We start from the raw sequence: 24,950 nt of genomic DNA, 5'->3' as shown, positions 1-24,950 counted from the left end.
ACACACACACACACACACACACAGGAAAAGCCGTACACACACACACACACACACAGACAGACACATATGCACATATGCACACGCCTACAGACACCCAGTCAAACATTTAGACCCCACGCTGAATCATTCACCAAAGATAAAAGAGACTCTGTTGGTCTTAGACAGAGAAAGAGGGAGGGAGATAGGGAGAGAAGGAGAAGAGCAGAGTGGTTCCCTCCTTCTTAGTCATTCACTTCCTCTTTCCTTCTGTACTGAAGAGATCTCACTGCTCAGCCTGCACTCGCCTGTAAGTATGGTATAACTTCTCACCATGACAAGCGCAGAAGGAAGGCAATATTCACAATGTGAAAGAAAATGAGTTGTTCCAGCCTCTGTCACTGTGATTGTCTCAGTAGTTTGGATTTAAGTTTTCATTTTATGGACTCGGACACAGATTTGAGCATCATGTTTGTTTCTACTCTTCATCACTCAGTTTATCAATGTGAAAGACAAGATAAGGCTGTTTAAAGCTCTGTTTGTTGTTGTTGTTGCTGTGACTGTTTTTTAAGTTTTGTTCAGAGTGTTGTTGAGAAACTGGTGTATGAGAAAGGTAGTATATGAGGAGGACTTTACTGCAGTAGATAGATAGCTCTGTTTTGAATGACTGATGATGGTTATCATCAGACCTCTATTTAGTTGCTGGAATATTTTAAGTGTGTATGCAAGTTTCCATGTTTAGAAATGTACTCAAATTATTTCTTTTTTAATCCAAATTTCTTAAGTAAGCACTTTATGACTATACTAGCTGTGTTAATTCTCATCAGCCAACTGTCTGACACACAGTCCTTGGACAGAAAAATGTTGTTTACTGCTGATGTAAACCATGATGCTTTGGTATTTGCTCTCGGAGACATTCCACAAGTGTATCCTCAGATGACAACCTGTGATATGAATGACACGTACAAGTCCAGAGTTCCTTATCTGGCCTCCACTGTGGCGATGCTTGTTTACCTGTTGACTTATATCTCTGCAGTCATCTCTTCATTTGATGATGACCTCATCTTGGCATCGTTACAGACTTGCTGTCTCTTGTTTCCTGAGAATATGCAGAAGCTGGGGTTTTAAACAAAAAGCCGGGGCTATAGTCATAGAATGATGTAGTTTTTGATTATATAACCCACTTACTGACTCACTGGACTTTTCCCTTTTAATGAGCTACGTCAGTGACACTGGCTCTGTGTGAAAGGGCAGTGATTGGTCTTTACAGCATAGTAAAGGTCTGCTGGAATCCATCTGTCTCAGGGAAGGACTGAGGCAAAACATCATGCACCTTCCTTCCTATCCTGGTTATCTCTGTTGGAAAAAAAACAGAGCTGGAAATGAGGGACCACCCTATTTGTTTAGTGATGAAGAGACGGAGACAAAGCGAACAAGGATCCAGTGTGAAAGAGGTGTCGAGTCCTGCGCCAAACCTGCAATTGCCTCTTGCGTGATTACCTCATTTAGCAGCAGAGTGACAGGGTGTCAGATGTGGTCACAGCAGGGTGAAAGTCTGCCCCAGCGGGACACAGATTACGAGGGGAGCCTCTTCTAGAAAGCCTGCACTGCCCCTCAGGTTCAGAGGCTCAACCGTTTGGCAAAAACAACCCTGTGAGGAGTACTAGCTCAGTAAATGGATATGTGCCTGAGCTTCGCTCTACCAAGCCAGACCGCTGAATTATTAAAAAGAGCTGAGTCCTTCAATTTCAGCTTGAAACTGGCCAGCACACCAACAGAGACATACACTTTTAGGAGAGATCACTGACAACAGACTCTATTACATGTTATTCTTTGTCCTGCCTTCAGTTTATGCATAATGTGCATAAAAAATCTGAAGGGGGATTGCGTGTGTCAGCAGGTGACTGGATCCCTCACCTGCAACATGGACCTTTTGAGCTCGGTCTACCTGCTGCAGACTCAGGGCCAAAACAAGTCTGTCACCACATTCGATTTCAGGTTTGTCTTTATTGGCAAGAACCGCAGGCAAACTGGTAATCCTGATATTATTTGGGTAAGAACTGTATGCATGAGAGGCAGCAGGATTTGAGAATGTGTTGATTCCTTTCTGACTGCTCTTAGTTCTGTGGTTTCACCAACAATCTGATCACAATTTGGCTGACTTATCTGTACACATAACATATCTTTCCTGATACTGTTTGCTCTAACCTTGACATCCAGAAGTATTGTGGGCGTGTGTGTGATTACTGGAGAAAAGTCAGTAGGGCTTGAGCTGTCAGTGGTTGATTGTATGGCGTAGTAGAGTAATGACCCTGAAACACTTCCAGAGCCACAGAAATAGAAAGAGAGCCCTTATTCTGCATTCATGCCTTTGGGTAGGCCAGAGACCTGGCCTTTATACACACACACACACACACACACACACACACACACACACACACACACACACACACACACACACAAAAGGAGAGGAAGGCATGGGAGAGATAAAGTTAGGAGGGAATATCATGGAGTTGCTGGGCCAGTGTCAGGGAGGTGGAAGGTGATGAACTATTTGCGTTCCCCTTTGGTTAACCCGGTGCTGTGAAATATCACCTTATCACAACAATAGAGCTGCTTCACTGTGAAGGAGCTGCCCCGAACTGACAAGCCAAGTGCAGGGTGCCTTTTTGAACAGGGGCCGAAGTGGGTTGCTATGGCGATGCCTGTCAACCGGGAAGTCCTCCGCAGAGGCAGGCTGAGCAAGGGCTGGGACTTAGAGAGAGAGAGCGAGAGAGAGTGATTGTGTGTCCTGGCTAGTTTCAAGAGTCAAAGAGAGAGAACGTGCAGTGAAGGTCTGCAGCGTGGTTTTCATGCCTGCTGGTGCCGTGCCACTTTGAAGGTGAGTAGCTACACTCGTTCCCACGGGAGAACAGATTTAAAGAACAGGGAGTGACCATTGTAGTTGTGTAGAAATGTACTGTGTGTGTGGTCGGCTGTTTTTCAAGTGTGTGTTGTTGTTTTTTTTAGGTTGAGTAACCTGTCTGACTGCTCAGGGATTACACGCTGTTTTCACAGGATTAATGCTGCAGGTTTCACCCAAGAGTACAGTGTCTTTGCAGTGTACCTGAAAACAAGTTGTAATTGGTGTAGTTCTGATATTGAGAGAGAGAGAGAGAGAGAGAGAGAGAGAGAGAGAGAGAGAGAGAGAGAGAAAAAACTGTGGGTAATGTTTTCCAACATGCCACCTCTCATTGCTCTGCCCAGTGGGTGTGGGTGCTCCGGTAACTGCCAGGTGAATGTCAAAGGAAATCATTTGTTCTGTCAGAATACTTTCCCAACCTGTCTAATGGTCCCAGGACTGTCCAGGCATCACTGGAGGCTCTCCTCACTGTCAGGGTGATTTCCACATAAGGCTCTGACTCCCTTTGTGATTATATTACTGGGGGTCATGCTGCCAGTGCTCATATCCACAGGCTGCACTCAGCTTTGAAGATGCAAAATGACAGGCATGAGGATTTGTGACATTTTTCTCCCGCTCTGAGCGTGTATTTTCTCATGCTTTGTCGGACCGATTGCAAACATTCTCAAATAAGGAATTATCTTGAATGATGTGTAGTATGTTTGTAGCAAGGACAAATCTGATAAAAACCGTGCAGCATTTTTAGTCAGTGTTGGGCTCCTCTTGTGGTGGGAGGCTGTGATTTATTGCTCTGCAGCTTCTCCTTGGAAAACATCGCCTCTCCATTGACAAGAAACACAGACTCCTCCTGTTGCTCAGATTGGAGGAGCACCATACAAGGAGGTGAAATACTTCCCTCCTGATATATGCGTGTATCCCCCAATAACTGCATATCATAAACTTGCAGCTCCAGGACCTTGTATGGGCTCCGGTCCGCTCATCTAAGAAGTTGCAGAAGGGCAGGCAGCATGGTTGTGTGATGAACCTCACAGACCTGATCTCTCGCATAGTTATTGAGTGACTCATTTAACGTGTTTAGAAATGGATGCCTGTTTTATTTACTCAACAAATGTGCTTGTAATTACCATCTCAGCACTTTTTAAGGCAGGATTTCTTTGGTTTTACGACCCTGTTATGTAACATGTTGGGCAGCAGTAACTGTGTGTACGTGCAAATTGGTGATAAGACTTTAACCCTTCTGTTACTCCAGACCTTAGGTTGCAATAGTGTCCAGGACATAGCCACTTCATTAGAAGATCAAGATCTCTTTACACCGTGCGAAGATTGTACAATATTTCTAAGAAGGTTTAGGCTGAAATATAATGCTGGTCAGTGCTCATGCCATTAAGAAAACCTTAAGAAAACCTCACCTTAATCTGATTGTGCGCTCATATTTTGGCTGGTTTTCTACAGGACTTAGATCAAGATCAGACTGTGAGCAACAGTTTGCACCTTTGGAGTCAATGATTAACTCACCACCCTGCACACGGAAACAGAGGGCAACACTTAGGAGCTAATGAATGGAGATGAATTCACAACTGAGTCTTTTATTTGTTTTATTCTCCTTGATTTACGCGATTCTTCTTCTGACCGCAGATCACGACCCTCCTGCTGGCAATTGCAGAAGTTCACAGGTCAACGCTGCAACAGTTTTTCATTCAGTGTGTGTGTGGTCACCTTGACAGCCTTGTTCTTAGTGAGAACAACGGGAGAAGCTCTCTGTGTGTGTGGTGGAGAAGGAGGTCATCGTAGGTCAGGGTCTTCTCAGAAAGACCTGTTCGCATCCTTCTGTGGAAGATGGAGAAATTTGGGAAGTTTGATGACTAATAAGTGTCATCAATGAACATGTCTGGCATATGTTTTGTCTGCAAAACTATGACTATTACATTCAAATTGTGACACATTTACTAGATGTGGAGACCTCCCATTGTGGTTTACAGGGTGTGGTGAAGTTCACTGACCTTGTAGCTGCTGAGTTGGTCTGCTCTGGCTCAACAACTTCAGATAATAGTCTGGTTTCTCATCCGCTCTCCATGTGGATGAAAAGAAGAAGTAACCCTCATGCTTCACTGCCTTGTTTTAAGTACATCACAGCAGATATATTTGATCTTATATAAATGACAGATATGTATAGACTCCTGTTTTTTGGATTAGTATACAGTTAGATTTGAACATCTGGCTTAGTGCTCCGAGAGACCGGATGGATTTCCTGGGGACAGAGGCAGAGATTTTCATCCCAAAATCCCATGATTCTTGTTTTGCATGTCATTAGTTACACTGTGCTGGACTGAATGTAAAGCAACACTAAATGAGAAGCAAATAAAAAATTGTGGTGTCGTGAAATGCACGTCTAAAGCAGGACATCATCTCTTCATCTGTGGTACATATGAGAATTTTATGTCTGCGTGTTTCTTTCATTCCCAGATCTGATCTAGGAGTGATAATGGCCCTCTCGTAGGGCTGTAATGTTCACGATAACATCGAGGCGCTCAACTACCACCTGTTCAAAAAACCCTGTCTCCATTTGAAAGCTTGTAGCTGCCTCTTGTGTTGAGTCTCGGTAATAACATAAGAATGCACGGGGCGTTGAGAGCTTCTAGGACAGGGATTTTCTTGCTAGATATTGACACAGATTTTTCCTTATTAGGTAGGATTGTGTTTGGAGCCCTCGAAGGGGGAATGCTGCTGGAGGATTCCTCTGTTGGATTTTGCTCCCCTGAGAATCGAGTCGCTGTTATGACATGGGTTTACTCAATGGGAAGCCCCTTTGATAAAGCAGGATATTTCAGCTCTTATAGGCGGAGAGAAGGGAGTTCCAATTTCAAGTTAAAACAAAAAGTGATTCATTAGTTGTATTAGTATATGAAAGAAAATTTAAAAATGTAATATTTTATTTAGAAATGGACAATCCAGTCTCAGAGTGAAATATTGAGGGGTTTCTCCAGAAGTCTGCATAGTTGTATGTTGATTCAGTGGCCCTGGAGGGAGTTTTCTTTGGTTTGAAAAAAATAATGCTGGATATTGAGCTGAATTATGGGAAATGTAGGAACCATTGGAGCAGACTCTGGGTACCAAAAGTGAAGCTCCAGAAAACCTTTTTTTCGCAAGTCATATCGGTGTTTTAAGCTATATGCACTCCTTCTGATTGATCATTGTTCTGGTGGTTCTGGCATGCCTGGTTTAATTGGCCTGGCTGGGTTGCATTAGGGTTTCCAGTACACAGGTGGGAAGGCATAAGGTCCTTCGGTACTCAGTCAGATCTGCCAGCTTGTCCAAATGGGCTCACTTCTGGCTCCAAAAAAGACAAGATGGCGACGGCCAAAATATCGTGGGTTGCCACTTGTTAAAAGTCGGGGTGGACTCTTGTGGTGTCTCAATACTAAATTAGTTGAGTACCTCTTATATTTTGCAATATTTTCAGACACACCCCTAGTTAAATGCATGAATTGGACAGATGGCATAGAGGAGTTTTTGTTGAGACTTGAATGGCAGCAGTGCGGTGAAAAGAGCTCTTTTGTTTCCTCTTCAGAAGTTCTGTTGAAAATGACTGATCTAGTTATTTGTTCATCAATGTGTTGGCCTTTTAGAGCCGTCTGCTTGGTGGACACCAGGTGGAAACACAGACCAGCATGTCCAAAACACTGTAACTGAGATTACTTCCAGACATTATTTGTAAGTGGCGCATAGGTTTCCTATTGTTGGATGCATAATCAGCTGGCTGTGATTGCTTCAGGGGATGATGGGTCATCTGTCATGCTTGAGCATTAACCATATTGTTGCAGACACAATCCTCCAGTTCCCATCTTTTTTCTGTTATGTAACACAGTTTATTGGGGGATGATGACTCAGATGATGAGTGACATTGTTGTCTGTAAACTGGAACACTGATTCTATCACTGCATGTTCTATGTGCTGTTTCCTAACCTTTTGCAGAGACACAGAGCGCTTATAGTTTTCTTGGTCTTCAGCACAATGATTATAGACGCTAATGCTCACTGCAAATGCCACATGGAAAACTCATTAGTGCAAACTGTGTTGGGCAGCTTTCAGCATGTAGTAGTCTGGCCCACGCTCAGTCATTACTTTTTTTGCAAAACTACAGAGCCATAGCTTTCAAAAAATTAAATCTTTATCATTTGCTTCAACAGTTAGTATCTGCTCAATTTTTTTTCTTGAGATAATTCTGATTTTGAGAGCGGAGGCCAGGGTTGTGGGGATTCAGGGCTGTGGAGAGGCAGTGGTTTCTATGCCTATACTGTTATTCTGGACCATTTAGCTGCTATAGGTGCCTGCCTCATTCAGGAGTGGAAACGGCCTCCCCCTCAGTCCCGCCGTGCCTTTGATGTTAAACAGCAGGCCTAATCTGTTAGTCTGAGGTGGAATTGATTAGGAGCCGGTCTCCGCTTTCAGTATCCAACCATCTCCATCATCCAGTCCCTTCAGGTCCATCTTATTATGGCATTGTATGACTGGGAAGATTGTGTGAGTCACACTTATTGTTTTGGGTGGGTTTTCCATGGCAACAGGGAAAAGTTGGTGATGCTAACTTTTCCCCTCTTTGGTGGGATAATGGAACAGCTGTCAGGTCTGCCTGGATGTAAAATGTGAATTTATGACAGGGAGGCTTTGTGCTACTCGACACAACTAATGACTCAAAGGGTTAAAAGCAGCACAGTTTGACATCTAAATTAAAGTGAAACAATCTTCATATCTCTGGATTATTTTCACAGACGTGTATTTGATATTACCAGTTAAAAAAAATTACAGATATATTACTAAAGGACCTTAAAGCCTATTTTCTAATTAAGTCCTTATGACCATACATTTTTCTGCCAGAACTGTTTTGGTTATTTCACATGACAGATTTCTGTATTTGTGTTTATGTCTGTGCTCTACTCACTGGTTTGACACTCGGTTCAATGCTCTTTTGGAAAAAGATGTCATCTCTGTGCAACTGAAACAAATAGTCACATCACATTTTGATGACAGTTGTGAGACTCAGAAAATCTATGACAATGAAGCAATGAGCCAGATGAGTGACATTCACATTTCAAGAGGAACAGATTGTCTCAGTTTAAGACTGAAGAAGGTGTATCAGGTCAAGAGTGCAACCAGGTGGGTTTTCGTTGACATTGTACACCGTGAATTGGTCCCCCAGAGTCTGACTTTTTACATTGAGTTTTACTGGGATTTTCTGAGGCAGCTGAGGGAAAACATTCAGTGCAAGCGACCGCAACTATAGTGAAATGGCACTTTGGTTCTCCAACATGTCAACACACCCGCTCACAGCACGTTAAAAATGAGGGAGTTTCTTGCCCGCAACAACACAATCTTTGCTGCTCACCACCACTACTCACTGGATTTGGCTCTGCGCCACAAAATTTGATATGCGCTCTCTGCTTCAGTTCCAGGTCCATGGTGAGATCTCAAATGCACATGTATTAGTGGTCATGAAAACATGTGTAATTCAGGTGTTGATTTTGATCAAGCGGCATAACTTGTAATACAGGTCACAAAGATTATAGCTTCCTCCTATTCAGTGCACATCACTCTATTTGTTCACAACAGGAGCATTCTCTGAACTTTTTGATTGCCCCTGGTATGAATATTGCAACTCATTTGAAAATTGCATTTTGTGTTTCTTTGCAGATACGTTTTATGCTGGGCACAAGAATTTGATATCTGTCACACAAGGACCATAACAGATCACATGCAGTCCCAGGTAAAAACATTTTCAGTCATGCTAAATATTGATATTGCCAACTGTTTACCAAATGTGATTTTCTTGAATAATAACATTTAAAAATCAAGTGAAAACATTCAACACAAGTCATTCTGGTCTGGTGTCACAGCAACAGTCCTTTGGTGCAGTTAACAGTTCAACCATTACCACCAGGGGCTTTCCCATGACCCCTGGCAACCACACAGGGAGGGCCAAAGCACCTGATTCAAACACATAGTCTTCCAATAGAGGAGCTCGACTGGTCATCATGGGCCTGGTGAAGTAAAAAAGATTACTATGGAGACCACAAGACCACTGCTAGCACTGCTGGATGTTGAGCTTGACATCAACGACCCCTCCCCAACCTCTCCGTCCCCGGCTCCACCCCCTGGCTGGAGAATAGGGAGGACTGGTGAATAGGGAGTTAATGGGCTCATAATGGTCCTCTCCTGTTTCAGTGCCCCCACTCTGCACCTTGAATGAGGCCTTTCTGCAGTCGTGGCAAGAGAGATGATGAAGTGGGTGGAACACCACTTCCCACTGCTCGTGCTTTAAATAAATTAGGGGCCTTTTGATCAGAGGCTCCCCCATAGGGGCCAGTTATTCTCTGGAGAACAACTGGACCGCTAACAAGTTCACATGACCTCCCGTAGAGAGAGTTGTTTACCCAGGGCCAACAGTAGGGCCTGAAAGGAGCAAAGTCCACACATTGTTTTTGTTCATCCATATTTCTCATTTCCTCTGTGTTAAGCAAAGCGCGGAAGTGGTCGGCGATCCAAATGGCTCCCGGATTATTTTCTCCGGGGAGCCTGGAGTCTCTTCAAGTCAGCACATACTGACCTCTCCAGAGCTGACCCATGAGGTGGTCATCTCCCCTGGACTCCCCACTCCTCTTCTGAGCCCCTTTCACGCTGCGAGGCTGCCATCTGGAGAGTTCAGGGTATGTTTAATGGCCAAGAGGCTGTCAATAAAAACGCTGAGGTCCAGTGAGTGGAATTCAGTAAACAAGTGCTCCTCCCTGTGGAAAAATTAAGCATCACATGTTATACATCCAGCAATGGACATATTTTGAAACCATCACCCGTGCAATTTTCTGTTACATCAAACTGATATGTTTGTATCAGGACTGATTTTTACATGTCTGCCCTTCTCAAGGTGTCAGAGCTGAATGGAGGAGGCCCAACAACTCTCAGCTTTGGCTCATACTACGGGCCCTCACAGTCACACGGTAAGTTTAGGAATATTAAAATCTGTGCTACAATGTTAAATTTAATATAGATTGTTACATTTAAATGAAGGAAGACATTAAGTGTCATAGGAGTGTAATTATGTTTTATTTTTTATATAAATGTGAGAATGGCACTGAGCTGGGAAAGACAACAATTTCAGTAGAGCATGCTTGCTCAAATTGAGCTGTTTTTACATTTAAAATATTTGAAGTGTCAGTTTAAGTGTAATTGGCTGAAGCATCATATAATTTTTTTTAAAGGAAGGACTTGAAAAGTGAAGATTTGTAGTGTGAGTCAAAGTAAAGAAAAGAAGTCAAAATTTTTGTTAAAACACGAGAGGAATTCAGTCAAAATATTTAACTGCCATTTGTAAAGTAAGAATGATGATTAGAGTTTATTTATAAGTGATACACAACAGCTTTGACTTGGACCTTGTGTTATATATGATGTGTAGGTTTTAAAAACAGATGAATACTTGCACACATGTCATCATTAATTGAAACAATATAATTACTGAACTCTTCTTGTTGTGACTGTGACTCAGGTGGACTGTCCAATGGCGTCCAGAACTCTTCCGCTTTGCCACGCAGCTGTACTCCCACCAGGGAGGAGAGGCTCATCAAGTTCTCAGGGATCGGTCCAGTGGATGAGACCGGGATGCCCATCGCCTCCAGATCAGTAAGACAAAGAAAGCACTGCTTCATTTTCAAACACACGTCACTTCCGATGTGTTGCATTTTACCAGAGAGTCATTCGCCAGGTTTGTTTACTTTCGGCACCTCCCCTCTCTTATTGCACCAGAGTGTGAACAAACCCAGAGACTGGTACAAGAGCATGTTCAGACAGATCCACAAGAAGCCAGAGGGTAAGGACACTCCTCTTTCTCCTCCTCTTTGCACTCACTCAGCTCTAGAGTGAATTCCTGTCAGTGTCAGGTACTGCAGAGGTGATCCAGAAAACAGATTATTACAGAGGCAAAATAAGACATGATGAAACAGCCCTAAAGTCTGATGTCATTTCAGTTTATTAGAGCTGACAATAATCCATCTTCTTATCTCAGCCCCTCCCAAATGTAGCTTTTAATTTGTCTCTATTACATGTTGCGTAATAGAAACTCACTCCCTGTTATTTGTGTAGTAAATGACTCTGTTGCAGTGCTGTGGTATTTTTTTTAAACCGTGTTTTAAGAGAAATATGTCTTCAGGTGCTGAGGATTCAAGCCACTGAGGAGTTTAGTCAAATTTAATTTGTTATGCCTGATAATTCTGCACAAACCCATTGAGGTGCTACTGATGATCTTTGACATGTTTGCATAACAAAGGCAGGATTTGAGTTCTGGATCATGAATAATGATTCCAGAATTCAAAATATAGTACATTTAGTCAAGGCAAGTTTCCAGATGTTTATACAATTCTAATTTACAATATTTGACACTTTGACTACATGACCCCATACAAGTCAGTCTTACTTTTGACACATTAGTCCACTTGTCCTATAATGCAAAGTATCTTTTTTTTTTTTTTAATGAAATACAAATGTGAATATGTTAGAGGTAGACCAATTTGAAGTAAAGAATAATAAAACCCTAATTGAAGTGAGGACTGTATCTGATTCTAAAAACATGTCTGCAAAATACACATGTTTGTGTTACATTACTTTTGATTTATCTAAATGAAACACTTGAGTGTTATGACGTCTAAAAATAATCTCTTTGTTTACCAGAACTGGAGATCGAGGATTCAGAGCGGTGGTCAGCTGAACGTAAGTGAATCCACTAAATTCCTGATTGTTGTCCTGTCGGGTTATATAATCAGTTTGTACTTAAGACTGATCTGCACTGATCCGCAGGGCTATCTGCCAACACAGAGGAGAGCAATGAAGCAGACAAGAATCTCTTCAGATTAACACCTTACGGAGCTCTACCAGACTGGTGAGTTTACACTGAACTGCTTTAGGGTCATAGGACAGCTTTTCATATCCCAGCATGCACTGGAAAGAAAACAGGCGAATCACGTGGCCCTCAAGAGACAGATTGACAATCACTCACTACACACCTTAGGGCAATTTAATAAAATCAGCGTGAGATGCATGTTTTCTCACAGTGGGTAAACTAAGGGGCTGACAGCGTGAACATAAACACAGGAAGGGGCAGAGGCAGGAATTCAACTTAACGTAATAGTGTCACATTTTTGTAAAGATGCTTATTTATTTCCTTTCTTGCCTGAGAGTCCTAATGCTTCCTTCAAATGGAGCTTTTTAGCTCATGGTTATGATATTGGAATTCGTGTGCACGATATGCTTAGCGTTTAAGTCGTTGGGCTGCGAGAGCACCACTGCTAGGAAACGGCAACGTGGATGGCGTTTAGAAGCCACAGAGGCTAACAATTTAGCAAGCTAGCAGGGGGATAACGTAATGCAGTAAATGCAAAGACATAATGACAAATGATGAGGACACATCAACATTTTCCTCGGACGTATCGTTAAATTACCAAGACAAATTCTACACGTCTAAAATTACAGCATGTTAACTTACCATCCAACAAAATATTAATTTCTGTAGCCTCTGCTATTTCTGAAAACGTCAGAAACACGACACAACTCATGAACTCTGACCTTCCAGAAAATTCCAAGGTCAGAGGTTGTGAATACTGAAACAATGGTGGCAATGGTAATTGTAAACACAACCCTGTTTGAAGGCAGTATAAACATCGGTAAGTTAGCTTCGCTAAGCACATATATGGAAACAAGGAGAAGAATTTGTTAGCTTTAAAGGTGGTCGTAGGCAGAGGGACAGAGCCAGACTAGCTGTGCTAAGCTAAGCTAACTCTGTCCTGGTTTGCTTCATATTTTGAGGACAGATATGAAAGTCTGCCATGTAACTGTGCAAGAAAGCGGAATCTGTGTTTCCCTAAATGTCAAACTGCTGCTTTGAGTTAATACATCCACACCGATCTCAGACCAATTCAATTTGTTTCAACTCAAAACTTAGATCAGACCAGATTTTTGTTGCATCACAAAGACATTAAATAATAATTCACGTACAAGCTCATGTTTTGAAATGCTTCATTTGAAATGTTTAGCAAGAGAGGAGGCTTAACGGTGAGCTATGCCGATGTCTACGTGCTATTTGTGTGGGTGTTTTTTTTTAATGTCTTTCAACTTCTTGTTGCAGAATACACACAAATACAAATGTATTTCTCACATCAGATAAAGACTCCCGCTCACGTCTTATGTGAATACCAACCAGACCAAGAGCAGGGCAGAGAAAATGTGCGGGACAGACAAGTTGGGATTTGTTGTTACAGGCACTCACAATGAAGCCATGATTAAATTGCTGTCCATGGTGTGTGCGTGTGCGTGTGCGTGTGCGTGTGCGTGTGTGTGTGCGTGTGTGTGTGTGTGTGTGTGTGTGCGTGTGTGTGTGTGTCGGGGTGTTATGTTTCAGGAGCGAGGATGTAGATAAGCTGTCAGACCCAGGAAAGCAGCACCCTCAGCCGAAGAGCATATTCGAGTTTGAGCCTGGAAAGAGCACCACCTCAGAAAGCTACAGCCAGGTACGACCTCACGCTACTGACAGGCTTTAAAAACGGGCTCCAACATCACTCAAAAAAATGATTCTTGAATGATTCTTTAACCGTTAGATTTATCCAGCGTTGTTGTTGGCTCTGGTCACTGGACTTCTTTGTGTAGTCTTTGCACTGTTTTCCCAGTAAGGAGCTCCAGAACAGGTTGGTCACCTTTTCTTTAAGGATTACAGTCTAACCTCCTCGCATTTCATCTTCTCACACGAGGTATCTAATAACTTGTGAGTGTGGTCATTCCACAGTGTTCAGTACCTGCTGCTTACCACCAGATGTGCTAACTGCTTTCACTCAGAGGATCCAGTAGGCTTTCTGCATTCATTCATTTAGATTTTCAGACAAGAAAAGACATGATCTGAAAGTCAGGGATTTACAAGCTGGAGATGTTTACACTCTAACACCACTGGGGTTGTGATTTATTGTCTTGTGTATCCTGCACTGTCAAAGACCTGTTGTAATTGAGTGTGCAGATATTTGTACATTCTGTCTGTGTCTCTGTGTTTAAACTCCCCTGGTGAGTTACAGAGCAGTGTCTCTTTTTCTTAATGTCCTCCTGCAACAATGTCCCAGATCTGGTGCATATTGTGCCTTGTGTGTGTGCACTTGTGAAGAAAAGAAATCTTTGTTTTCACTCCCCCACGGGAGCTGAGGTGTCTTGTGATCCGTATTATGGTGTTAACCTCTTGTGGTGTGTAATGGCTCACAGCATGGAGACTTATTTCATTTCCTCTTCATGACAGCAGCCGCTGTTGTATCCCCAGACAGCGTTTAGAAAACCAGCTCACAGACCATATCAGGTGCTGTGTTGCCTCACAGTGACATTATAGTCTGTGATTGTAGTGAGGAGGATGACTCCCAAGTGAGAGGAAGGCCTTGGCATTCAAAGACACACTTTCAGCCAAGGATTTAGAAAAAAAAATGTTGCATTGGTCCGTGATTCTCATCAGCAGAGCCTTTTAAAGTAATATTTGATAGAATCAGCTGCTAGTGTTGTTAAGTCTTTGCAAAAAGAGCGTAAAGGAGGTATTGCTAACATAGTTAAATGAAGACATTTTTTTTAAATGTATTCTTCTGCTAGCACTTGGACATCCAGCCTTCTCTATATTTTGGAAACTATTATTTCTAAATGTAAGATAATGATGGTACTTTTGACTTGTTATTTATTTATTTATTCATTTTTCATTGTTAACTCAAATAATTATGATCTTAAAATAAGATAGTGACATAGGTTTCTTCTACACAACCTGGGCTACAAGGTTAATGAGGTTTTAAAACTAGGTTTTTTTTATCGTGGTGTTAATTTCTGAAATAATTCATAGCTGAACAGGCATACAATTTTTAGACCCCTGGTAGTTCAGTTCAGTTTTATTTGAATAGCTGCAAATCACAAATAAGTCATCTCAGGTTACTTGACATAAGTTTTTTTTATAATATAACTTTAAAACATTACAGAGAGGAACCAACCAATTCAACTATTCCCTCGTGAGTGACAGTTGGAAGGGAAAACTCCTTTTTAATAGGAAGAAACCTCTAATAGAACCGGGCAAGAAGTATGTGGCTCCAGGACAGTTTCCTGCTTTGCCTGCTCATCCAGCCCTGTGTGGGAGGTGTTCATGATCAAGATAAGTTCGGTAACAATTTTATGACAACTACTGGTCTGTTGTTTTTTTTTGTCCGTAGGCTCATCTATCCCCGAAGAAACAGCCTGAGAAACCAAAGTCCCCGTCAGTTGAGGTGAGTACCTCTGGCACAGTTTTAATTTCTGCTTCTCTTCATTAACTCGATCAAGATTAAAAAAAAAATTTGAAAAAATAGTTGAAAAGGGACACCATTAGCTCCAAAAGTCAGACTCTGTTTTAGTGTTTTAATCTTGCCCTTTGAACTCTATAACTGCTCGGGCTCAGGCCAGTCTGGTATCTGAGCTGAGTCGGTTTGAGGCTGAGCTGGACTCGGAGATTCAGGGCCTGGAGAGGAGACTTTCCCAGAAGAAGCAGCGTCGAGGCTGGGGTGAGGTACTGAGCCCCCCTCCTGACTCTCTCTGCTCAAGCATCCCCCACCCAATCTAGCAGAATTCCCACCCACTCTCACCCTTCCTCCCCACACTCCCAATGAAGCCTGTGTGTCAGTGAGATCCCTCTGCTTTCTAGCTTTGTCTACATACATTTATTTTTTCCTGTGTGACCTGGATGACAGCCTCAGAATTGCCTGCCTGTCTTGCACTCGGATTGATCTGCTTTGTTAATCACCTGCCTGCAAAGCTCCCCCTCAGACCTTGCTGCTGAAATATCAAGAATCAGTTTTCTTTGAATCCGATTGTTTGATAATGTTGTTTAGAACTGCGTGATTGTTGTGTGATTGAAGCAGCTTCACAGGCTGTAATTTGACTGAAATCACAGACAGCTCAGACAGATCATGAGCAGTGTTGTTTGTAGGCCGAGGAGGATAGGACCCAGGGGATTTCTGCCTCCTTTGGGAGTGGTCAGCACCTCCACTTTTGTCTGAGTTGTTGTGAGATTTCCTCTGAGCTGAGATACAGAAGGCTGAGCGGTGCTGCAGAGAACAAACTGTGTTCAGTGTTCACTCTGCTTGCAGGAGGCCAGAGGCAGGGATCCAGTAACTGCTCCACAGACCGGCACTACAAACTACAGGTTAGTCAATGACAGCATGACATGTTAATATATGATCACAATGATGAATGTTATAAAAATGATACTTTAGCTGTGTTTAGTGACAGTTTTTCCTGATGTCTACCGACGTTTTTATAACTTGAGATTTATTTCTATGTTCTATCTATCTATGTTCTGTTACATGCCATGACATGCACACTTTTCACTCAGATTTACCACTGAAATAAAATGTATTTTTTTTTGTAGTTATACTGTTCATTTTCTGTCACAATGATGCAGTTTGTTCACCAACAAGTAAATACACACACTTCACGCAGATAGACAGTATTTCAGGAGGCTGTTCGGTCATAAATCATGTTGTTGATGGAGTTCAGGAGTTTTTTTTTTTTAAGTGACTTCATTTTCACTGTGTGGATGATAGAGGCAAATGCAGGGCAGGTTAATAGAAAACCCGGGGTCAATCGACACATAACAGACCTCCTCTGAGTGTAACTCCCCGCCTCTTGATCTTCCGTCATTGCTTTCTGATTTAAGAGCTGCGGCACTGTGATTGGATAGAGCAACTATTAATACTTTGCAGGGGACGTGCTGGTTGATCAGATGACTTTCTGTGTAAAACACCAAGGGGTATACAAAAACAGATTCACTTAATTATTGGGATTCTTTACAATTTTTAACATACTTTGCTAACAGCTAGCTCTTTTTCGTCCAACCTTCTGGTTTGTTCTGAAATGTTAATGTAGTTGCTGCCCTCAGTCAACAGTGGTTCTACTTTCAATCATTTCATTATAACAATACTTCATCTAACTTCATGGTAACATTATTTTATTCAACTTTATTATAAAAGTAATTTGTTTATCTACTTAAGTAACAGATTTTTCATTAGCATGGCTTTAAGCCAGAGCTAAGGGGTTTATAGGAATGAGCCGATTAAAATAGAGCTCACAAAGACTGACGATTCATACAGTCTATGGAAGACTTAACATTTACCAATGGTCTTTAAAAAAGAAAACAAAAAGTATGATAAATCTAAATGGTGAATCTCATACTTATAGAATGGCCAATATTTGAGAATGGCTGTACATGTTGAATCAGCACTTAAGTATCGTAATAGTATTGAAGCATATTGTGTCAGCCCTACCAGACACTCTTGTAGGAAGCTGTTAATTTAACAAGTTCAAGTATTGGATTTTTTTTTTTTTTTACTTCAAACAGTAGACAGCAGTCCACATTTCTCTCCATGTGTGTAATGCATTCTTGGAGGATTCTCACTGTTGTTTGCTAAATCGAGTTCATGGATTGTGACCTTTTCCAGTCTGAAGGGATTTTGCTGAGGACATGTAAATGTAAAGCACACAACAGCAAGAATCTGTCAAGTTTATTACTGTCTTCTGTTATTTAGACATGCTGTTTAGGTCAGCGTGTCCAGCTGCAAACACTGGAATACAAAACTGCACTGTCTGGAAACATGCTAATGAGTTTGGAGGGAGGCAGGCAGGAAGCTTTTGGTTTTGGATTAATTTAAACGCACACTCTTGATCCTGATGATAAATGGACTGGATAAATGAAGCTGGAAACTTTATTAAAACCAGATTTCAAGGACAACAGCAAGTCACAAAGTATCATCTGCGTGTCCTTCTAGCTGTCTGATTATTTGCTTCATCTCTGTCCAGTGTATAAAAACCAGCTGCAAACACATGTGCTGTACATTAAATCTGTAGATAAACACCACACACACATTGTCTCCCAGCTGTATTTAGCTGCTTGTATTTAACTTTGTTTTGCTTTGATGTCATTAGAAACCCTTCCCGTTGATTAGAGGAGACAGAGTGATAGTATTATAAACATAAAAAGCCTATATTTTCTTCACTTTTTCAGCAATTCATCAGCATCAAAGCAGCCTGTCCATCGACCAGTTGGCACTTCATCGGTTTCCGCTCCCACATACGGTAAACATAGAGTTCATCTCTAATTGCTTTGATATTAAAGAGGAGTTTATTGTTTTACAAATAGTGCCACCAATAAATTGATCATGTTCCTCTTTTATGATTCCACCGTCCCTCTAAAAGACGTGCACTTCCAGCAGACAGCCTGCTCATTTAATCAGGAAGCATATTTTTGATGAAAGCCTCGTGTAATCTAATATATTACGGATGGTCTCCTTGTCCTCTTTTATTTTCCTTGTTGTCTGCTGCTCTGGTATTTAACTTTTTAGTTGAGGCCAGCGTGAACATGGAAAGTCTTTGCAGTTTTTTCCCTACAGTAGCAGCTGGGTGGGGAGGAAACCCACAAAAATAGGAAGTGAAACTCGGAAGACCTGATTAAAGATTAGCTTTATGTCATTGTTTTTCCTGGAATATCAGGATACCTTTTGAACTCGTGTAGTTGCTATGGCTGTGGTTGCGTTTACATCGCAACACATTCAATAGCAACAATTACTAAACAAAAGAGTACACCCATTAATACTCCACTCACACTTTTGTGCCTTCAATCCACAGTAGAGCGCCTTTCCCCTGCAAATGAAACCATGGAGCGCCCATCTAAAAAAGAAGAGAAAAAGGTATGTTTCTTTGACTGTCTTGTTAAAAGCTGGAAAATTGTATAAGATACCTTTTTGTTATGTGGTTTTTACATCGTGTCGTTTTGTTTTTCTTCTTGGTTCATAATTGTTCAGATGATAGCTGCAAGTTTTCCCAAAACACTGAATAATTTGTTTGTTTTTCCAGATGAAGGCTGCACGAGCCAAGTTTAATTTCCAGGCTCAGTCCCCCAAGTGAGTCAGAGTGTGATCTGAGATGATGAATATGTCATTTCCTGTGTTGCATGATCATTTACATTTCAGAAAGAAATAATAGCATGATCAGATTTAAAAGTCAAATCTAAAGTCTGAATCCTCTTTATAATGTCTATTTGAAACAATCGATTCTGTAACCTGAAAGATTTTCCTTTTGTTTGTCTCGTTATCTTTCTTTAGGGAGCTCATGCTGCAGAAAGGCGACATTGTTTACATACACAGGCAGGTAGATGCCAACTGGTTCGAAGGAGAACATCATGGAAGAGCTGGCATTTTCCCTACATCTTACGTGGAGGTGAATTTCCTCATGTCTCTAATTTGAAGCTATTTTTCTGTAGAAAGCACAGCATGTATTATAATGCCGTGTGATACTGTCTAAAAACTCCAATGTCCTTCATAGATCCTGCCTCCTACAGAGAAGCCGACACCTATAAAGTCTCCCACTCTTCAGGTGTTGGACTACGGGGAAGCTTTGGCTCTATATAACTTCAACGCTGACCTACCTGTTGAACTGTCCTTTCGGAAAGTGAGTGGGTCATGTTCTGTAATGTTTCATTTCAGAATCAGAATCAGCTTTTATTGGCCAGGTATGTTTACACATACAAGAAATTTTTACTTCTCTCTCTGAGCATGCAAAAACAAAAACCGACAGACATAAATAGACATGTAAAACATAAATAAACATATACAGCAAAGAAACACGTATATACATATATATACACCTGAATAATGGATCACAAAAAGTAAGAGAGAGCGAAGTACCGAGGCTGCCATCCGCGGCGCCATCTTGCCAGACATCTCTCTCCATGAGAGAAGATTTCTGAGCTAAAAACTATGATGCTTCTTCTGCTCACTGGCCAACTGTATACTTTTGTGCTGTGTTTGTTTCTGGCTCGAAATCTTATGAGCACTCAAAGACGTTTACACATTTTAGGAAATATTCTTAACCGCTTCCTTGAGCTGGTTAGCTTTGCTTGGAAACAGGGTCAAGCAGTTCACCTGGCTCTTTAGTAAATTGCACCTACCAGCACTGCTAAAGAAACAACAACAACTCACTTATTACCAGATCATGTGTTGTTTGTTTAATCTGCACAAAAACTGAATCTACTCATTGTGGTTTTATCGAGCCATTCGGTTGCTGTAACAGTTCGGAATGAAGTTAACTGGCCTCTGGTTTTATATTTACTTCACACTCATGAGACTGTTTTTGATAATCTAATGGGCTGTGCCGATTTGTGATATCACAAACTCATGGTTGTAACATATGTCTGCCCTCATAGTTCTCCGTCCAACCTTTTATCTCGAAGAATACACCAAGCGGTCATTTTGAAATAATGATAGCGAGCTACAAGACCAAAGAAGACGTGTGATTGGTGAAGGCATGTGTAACTCAGAAAAGAGTCAGCCAGTCAGAAGACTCAATGATATATATGCGCTTTAAAGACACAGACACAAAAGAGCCTGTTCTTAGTACAGATCCAGAGAGAGGAGAAACTAAAACTAAACTGAGAGGATTTCTTTTATACATAAAACATAAAAAAATATATTGTTATGAATATCAAGACTCCAACTAAGAATCTGGAAAAGTGTAAAATATGGGACCTTTGACTTCAAATTAAAAGCTTTCCTCTGTTCAGGAGCCTAAGTGAAAAGTTTTACAGCTTTAAAACTTCTGTTATATTTTCAAAAGTTAGCATCACAAGATGATGAAGCTGCCATTAGTCATATTAGATTTTGACAGATCATTTAGATGTTTATATGTTAACCAGACTTCATGATTCACTTCTCATTGTACATTATGGGCTTTGTGTATGATGTTATTACAGTATATATGACTTTTCTAAATTCTACTCTTTAGGGTGAAGTGATCAGCATCACCAGGCAGGTGGACGATAAGTGGTTGGAGGGCAGGATCTCAGGAACAAGCCGGAGCGGCATCTTCCCAGCGAATTATGTCCAGGTCAACAAGTTGCCCCGCACCAAATACTCCTCAGATGACTACTCACCTGGCCCCATGTCGCCTGTCTCCCCTGGGCCCCCGAGTCCAGGACGTCCACTCCACTCACCCTGCCCGCGGTCACCACTGTCCCCCTTCAACCCCACTTCCCTGAGCCCCAAACCTGAGCTCTCACCTGTGCAGCCGTCTTCACCCGTACCGTATAGCAGCCCAGCTTCACAGTCACGCTCCCCCAGCCAGACACCTGTATCCAAAGAAATGGCTATTCGTTTGCCTCACAGCACCTCCAAAACCGCTTCACCCTGCCGGCAGAACAGCCACTGGGCTGGGACACACTCAGGTCACCAGATCTCCACAGCTAGAGCCGTTTCACCTTCCACTCAGTCATCAGCGTCAGTGCACAGAGCAGGAGCTCCCACAGCGAACACTCCCAGATACACTGACCCCTCACAGGTCTGCTTTCACTGCACAAGTCATGTGTACAAGTCACGGCATGTCCACACCCGTGGTGTCACAGGAATGTGACTCATCATTTCTTATTTCATAATGCCTGAGATTATGCTTTTCTTTTTCCCAGGGTGCAATACCAAACCCAGCTGCTCCGTCGCACCCACATGTCAACTCCCTGCCGCAAACACGAGGGCCAAACATCCCCGGTTCAACAGGGATGCAACGCCAACCGTATGTCCTGAAATTTAATTGTTTATATTTGTTCACAGTGTCTTAGTGCAGACTGAGAATTTGTGATTCTGACAGTTTGTTTGTTGCTTGATTTCTAGATATAAAGCTGTTTTCAACTACAAACCACAGAATTCAGACGAGTTGGAACTCAGAGAAGGAGACATTGTACAAGTGATGGAGAAATGTGATGATGGCTGGTTTGTAGGTGAGGAATTCTGTTTTGTGATTTGTGTTGTGTTTTATTTCATCAAAAAGTGCAATTTTGAATGTGTGTTAGTCTTTCAGTGTATTTATTATAGAAACAAGACATTTATGTTGGACATTTAGCAAAAATTTATGATAGATAAAAAAAGAAAAAAGTTCCTCTGCTTAGAGAAACAGAACATCATACAGGTGTTTGTATGTACTGACCTTAAAAGCAATAATTCACATATTTTTATGTTAGTCAAACCTTATCATTAGTGCTTGTGCCTTGTATGAAAGCATTTGTCACCATATTTATTTAGCTTATTCCTTTAATTTGTCACCCCACTGCAGATTGCAAACTAATAGGGTGTCACATAGTGACAGGGCTTTTTTAAAATAGGGATTGTAAAGAGAAACTGTCATGCAGCCTCTACTGATACCTCATCAGTAAATCATTAAAGTTGCTGCTTCCATTAAGTGAAGCTGTGGGATATCATGTATCTGTACAGTATTAAAAACATAATATAATTGAATAAAATTCCCCCAAAATGTACATGCCATGAAACAACAAATTTTGTAGGCATATTAGTATGGTTTGTGGTTTTAGTCATTCATTTCAAAACATACTGCAATGTCAGCTCTCCCTCTAGTGGACATCATGAAACATTGCAGGTGTCACTGGCACTGCTTTAGTTTTCAAGATGTTCTCGACTTTAATTGTGCCCGTTTGTGACAACGGCATGTGTTCTTCTTTCTGTAGGTACGTCAGAACGGACTCGTGCTTTTGGGACTTTTCCTGGGAATTACGTGGCACCGGTTTGACTTCCTCACTTACTGCTTGTCCACATCCATCAGGACTCATAAAGAGCCCAACTAATGATAATAATTTCCTCCTCCCATTCCCCACCACACTCCCGAACCTGGTTGAATGCCCGCATGTTCACTCTGTGTCCCAGAAGAGAGGTGAAGGAGGGGGCATATGTCGTTTCCCACCTCACCTCCCTGCATGTGTGAGCACTTACAGTGTGTGTGTGTGTGTGTGTGTGTGTGTGTGTGTGTGTGTGTGTGTGTGTGTGTGTGTGTGTGTGTGTATTAGTGTGTGTCGCACAAAGACTTAGAGAGTGTTTTCACGCTCATCACTTCAGAGGAAAGAATGAATGCTGATGATGTTTCAGAAACAGAGAATTGACGTTTTTGTTCCACAACTATTTGCAGCTGCAGGAAATTTGCATTCCTTCCCACTGAACAGCACTGTTCCCTCTGCGGTCTTGATACAGTACGATGCTGCATTCAGCTTTTTGTCACCACCGTGCCATCACAAACCACTGCTGACAGTTTTAAATGAAGATGAGGATAACTTTCCCAGACTTTTACTGGATTAATGATATTTCCTTCAAATATTTTCCCCAGATTTTCTTTCAGATCTGTGAAAATACCGTGGCAGTTTGAGGAAACAACATGAACATCTGTAAATGGTGCTGAAAGTGAAGCACAATAAGGGCTCAGACATATCAAGATAAGTTTACAGCCTTCCACAAGGGTATCCAGAACAGTAAAAAGAATTACTGCATGTTCTGGTTTCTTAAGAAAGTTATTCACTGTAGAATGGTTGTGTTTTTGGATGACATTTATCCCCATTCAGCAATTGACTTGAATGCCAAAGGTGAAAGTAAAGAGATAGATTGTTGTCTGTAATACAAGTTTCTTTGCTTGGAACATTACATTTCCAACCTCTCCAAGTTGTACCAGATCAGCTGTAATAGCTCTAAGTTGAATCTAGACAACGCCTCCAGATGGTTGAATGATCTTTTGAAATATCTGAATTAATGCTGTATGTGCCAAAACTAACCTTTCCTTACACGCCTCTGTTAAACCTACTGCTTTTTACAATGTTTTCTCTGCTCACTTGAAAACAGTATTCAGAAAATCACTCATGTTTGTGCCAGTGCTACCTTTAACGAGTTTTTAAGACGAATTAAAAATCCTTATCATTAAGCTATTTTGCAATTTTATATGATACATTAGAGATTTCACTGTAAAAATGAATCGTATTTAGTAGACACGGGATGACTGTACAGACTGTAACCATTTATCAAATTGAAAGTATAATATATATTTGCTTAAAAAACAATGTATTGCATATGTATGGTACGCAATTTTAAAAAAAAATCAATTAAACATTACAGAGTGATGCTGAACATAGCTTGTGTTCATGTGTTCATTTTGTTTTGATTCTGTTGTCGGCATCATGAAACCAAGCTTAACATTTAGGTTGGATTACAGTAGACTCTACAGGGGTACCTAATAAAAGTGACACTGAGTGTATTTTACTGTTTATGCGGAGTATGTTATACTGATGCTCCAGTGTAGAATTTCACAATACAAACAACACAGGCACACCCTCATATTTACCTAATTATAGGTAAATACATATGTAGCAGAAACACATAAAAGGTGCATAAGCTATAGGCTACCGTTTTATATTGCAATGTTTATATATATTTTTTTTTTAATAAAATAGGATTAGTTGTTATTTATCTCACTGGTGTAGCTAAGATTAATACATATTGTTATTGTGAAATCTCAGATGCTTATTTTGACTGGCAATGTGGCCTAAAATAATTCACGAGATGACCCAAGGTAGACAAGACTAATAAAATGATTGATGACAAATGAAGTAGCACTGTTTTAGCGCAATCTGCTATATCTGTGCAATTATGTTCGTGTTTTTTTTGTTTGTTTGTTTTTACAGATTATTTACCTGATTTGATTGATACCAATTATATATTTTATAATGTGCTTGAGAAATTCTTTATTGCGCATCTTGTCTGCATTGATGATGATAGTTTAGACTGCGGAGTGATACCTTGTACAAACTGACGGAAAGTAATCCTACTGATGACGCTGTGGACGTGCGTTTATTTACCCACACCTCAAAAGTAGGTTTACATAAAATAATACTTAACACTAACTTACACCAGTGATTTGTGTATTTCATATGAACCAGTTATCCAATCAGCAATATATTTCACACCTGTAATGCCAGCAGGTGGAAACCCTTCACTTCACTTGATTGCTGTTGTTCTAGGTTTTTGTACCCTCATGGTTGAAATGCACTTATTGCAAGTCGCTTTGGATAAAAGCGTCAGCTAAATGAAATGAAATGTAATGTAATGTAATGTAATGTAATAACTTCAATTGGCTGCACGGGTTGGAGCGCGTGCTGCGCTGCGCTGCGTGCTGCTCTGCTCTGCTC

General features: G+C 41.2%; 1 protein-coding gene across 2 annotated transcripts; it reads left to right on the top strand.

The window, feature by feature from the left end:
* The first annotated feature begins 220 nt into the window (after positions 1-220).
* Positions 221-23,850, top strand: sorbs3 (sorbin and SH3 domain containing 3). Of its 2 annotated transcripts, XM_069138908.1 has the most exons (21): positions 221-286; positions 8,567-8,639; positions 9,391-9,579; positions 9,795-9,867; positions 10,413-10,546; positions 10,670-10,733; positions 11,591-11,629; positions 11,717-11,798; positions 13,314-13,422; positions 15,130-15,183; positions 15,354-15,461; positions 16,042-16,097; positions 17,955-18,025; positions 18,575-18,636; positions 18,803-18,849; positions 19,051-19,165; positions 19,271-19,396; positions 20,729-21,280; positions 21,405-21,508; positions 21,607-21,713; positions 22,455-23,850. In XM_069138908.1, exons 2-21 carry the CDS (start codon positions 8,628-8,630, stop codon positions 22,514-22,516), a joined length of 2,166 nt encoding a protein of 721 aa, XP_068995009.1. In that variant the 5' UTR covers positions 221-286; positions 8,567-8,627; the 3' UTR covers positions 22,517-23,850. The 2 variants fall into 2 exon arrangements, with proteins under 2 accessions (XP_068995009.1, XP_068995010.1); XM_069138909.1 differs by lacking the exons at positions 221-286; positions 15,354-15,461 and adding an exon at positions 2,690-2,857.
* The last annotated feature ends 1,100 nt before the right edge of the window (positions 23,851-24,950 follow it).

Source organism: Embiotoca jacksoni, unplaced genomic scaffold (assembly GCF_022577435.1).
Source record: "Embiotoca jacksoni isolate LCO1_2020_lvr unplaced genomic scaffold, fEmbJac1.0.p SCAF_8, whole genome shotgun sequence".
NCBI classification, from domain to species: Eukaryota; Metazoa; Chordata; class Actinopteri; family Embiotocidae; genus Embiotoca; species Embiotoca jacksoni.
Note: the sequence above shows the minus strand (reverse complement) of the source record. Positions and strands in the feature narration are given on the sequence as shown.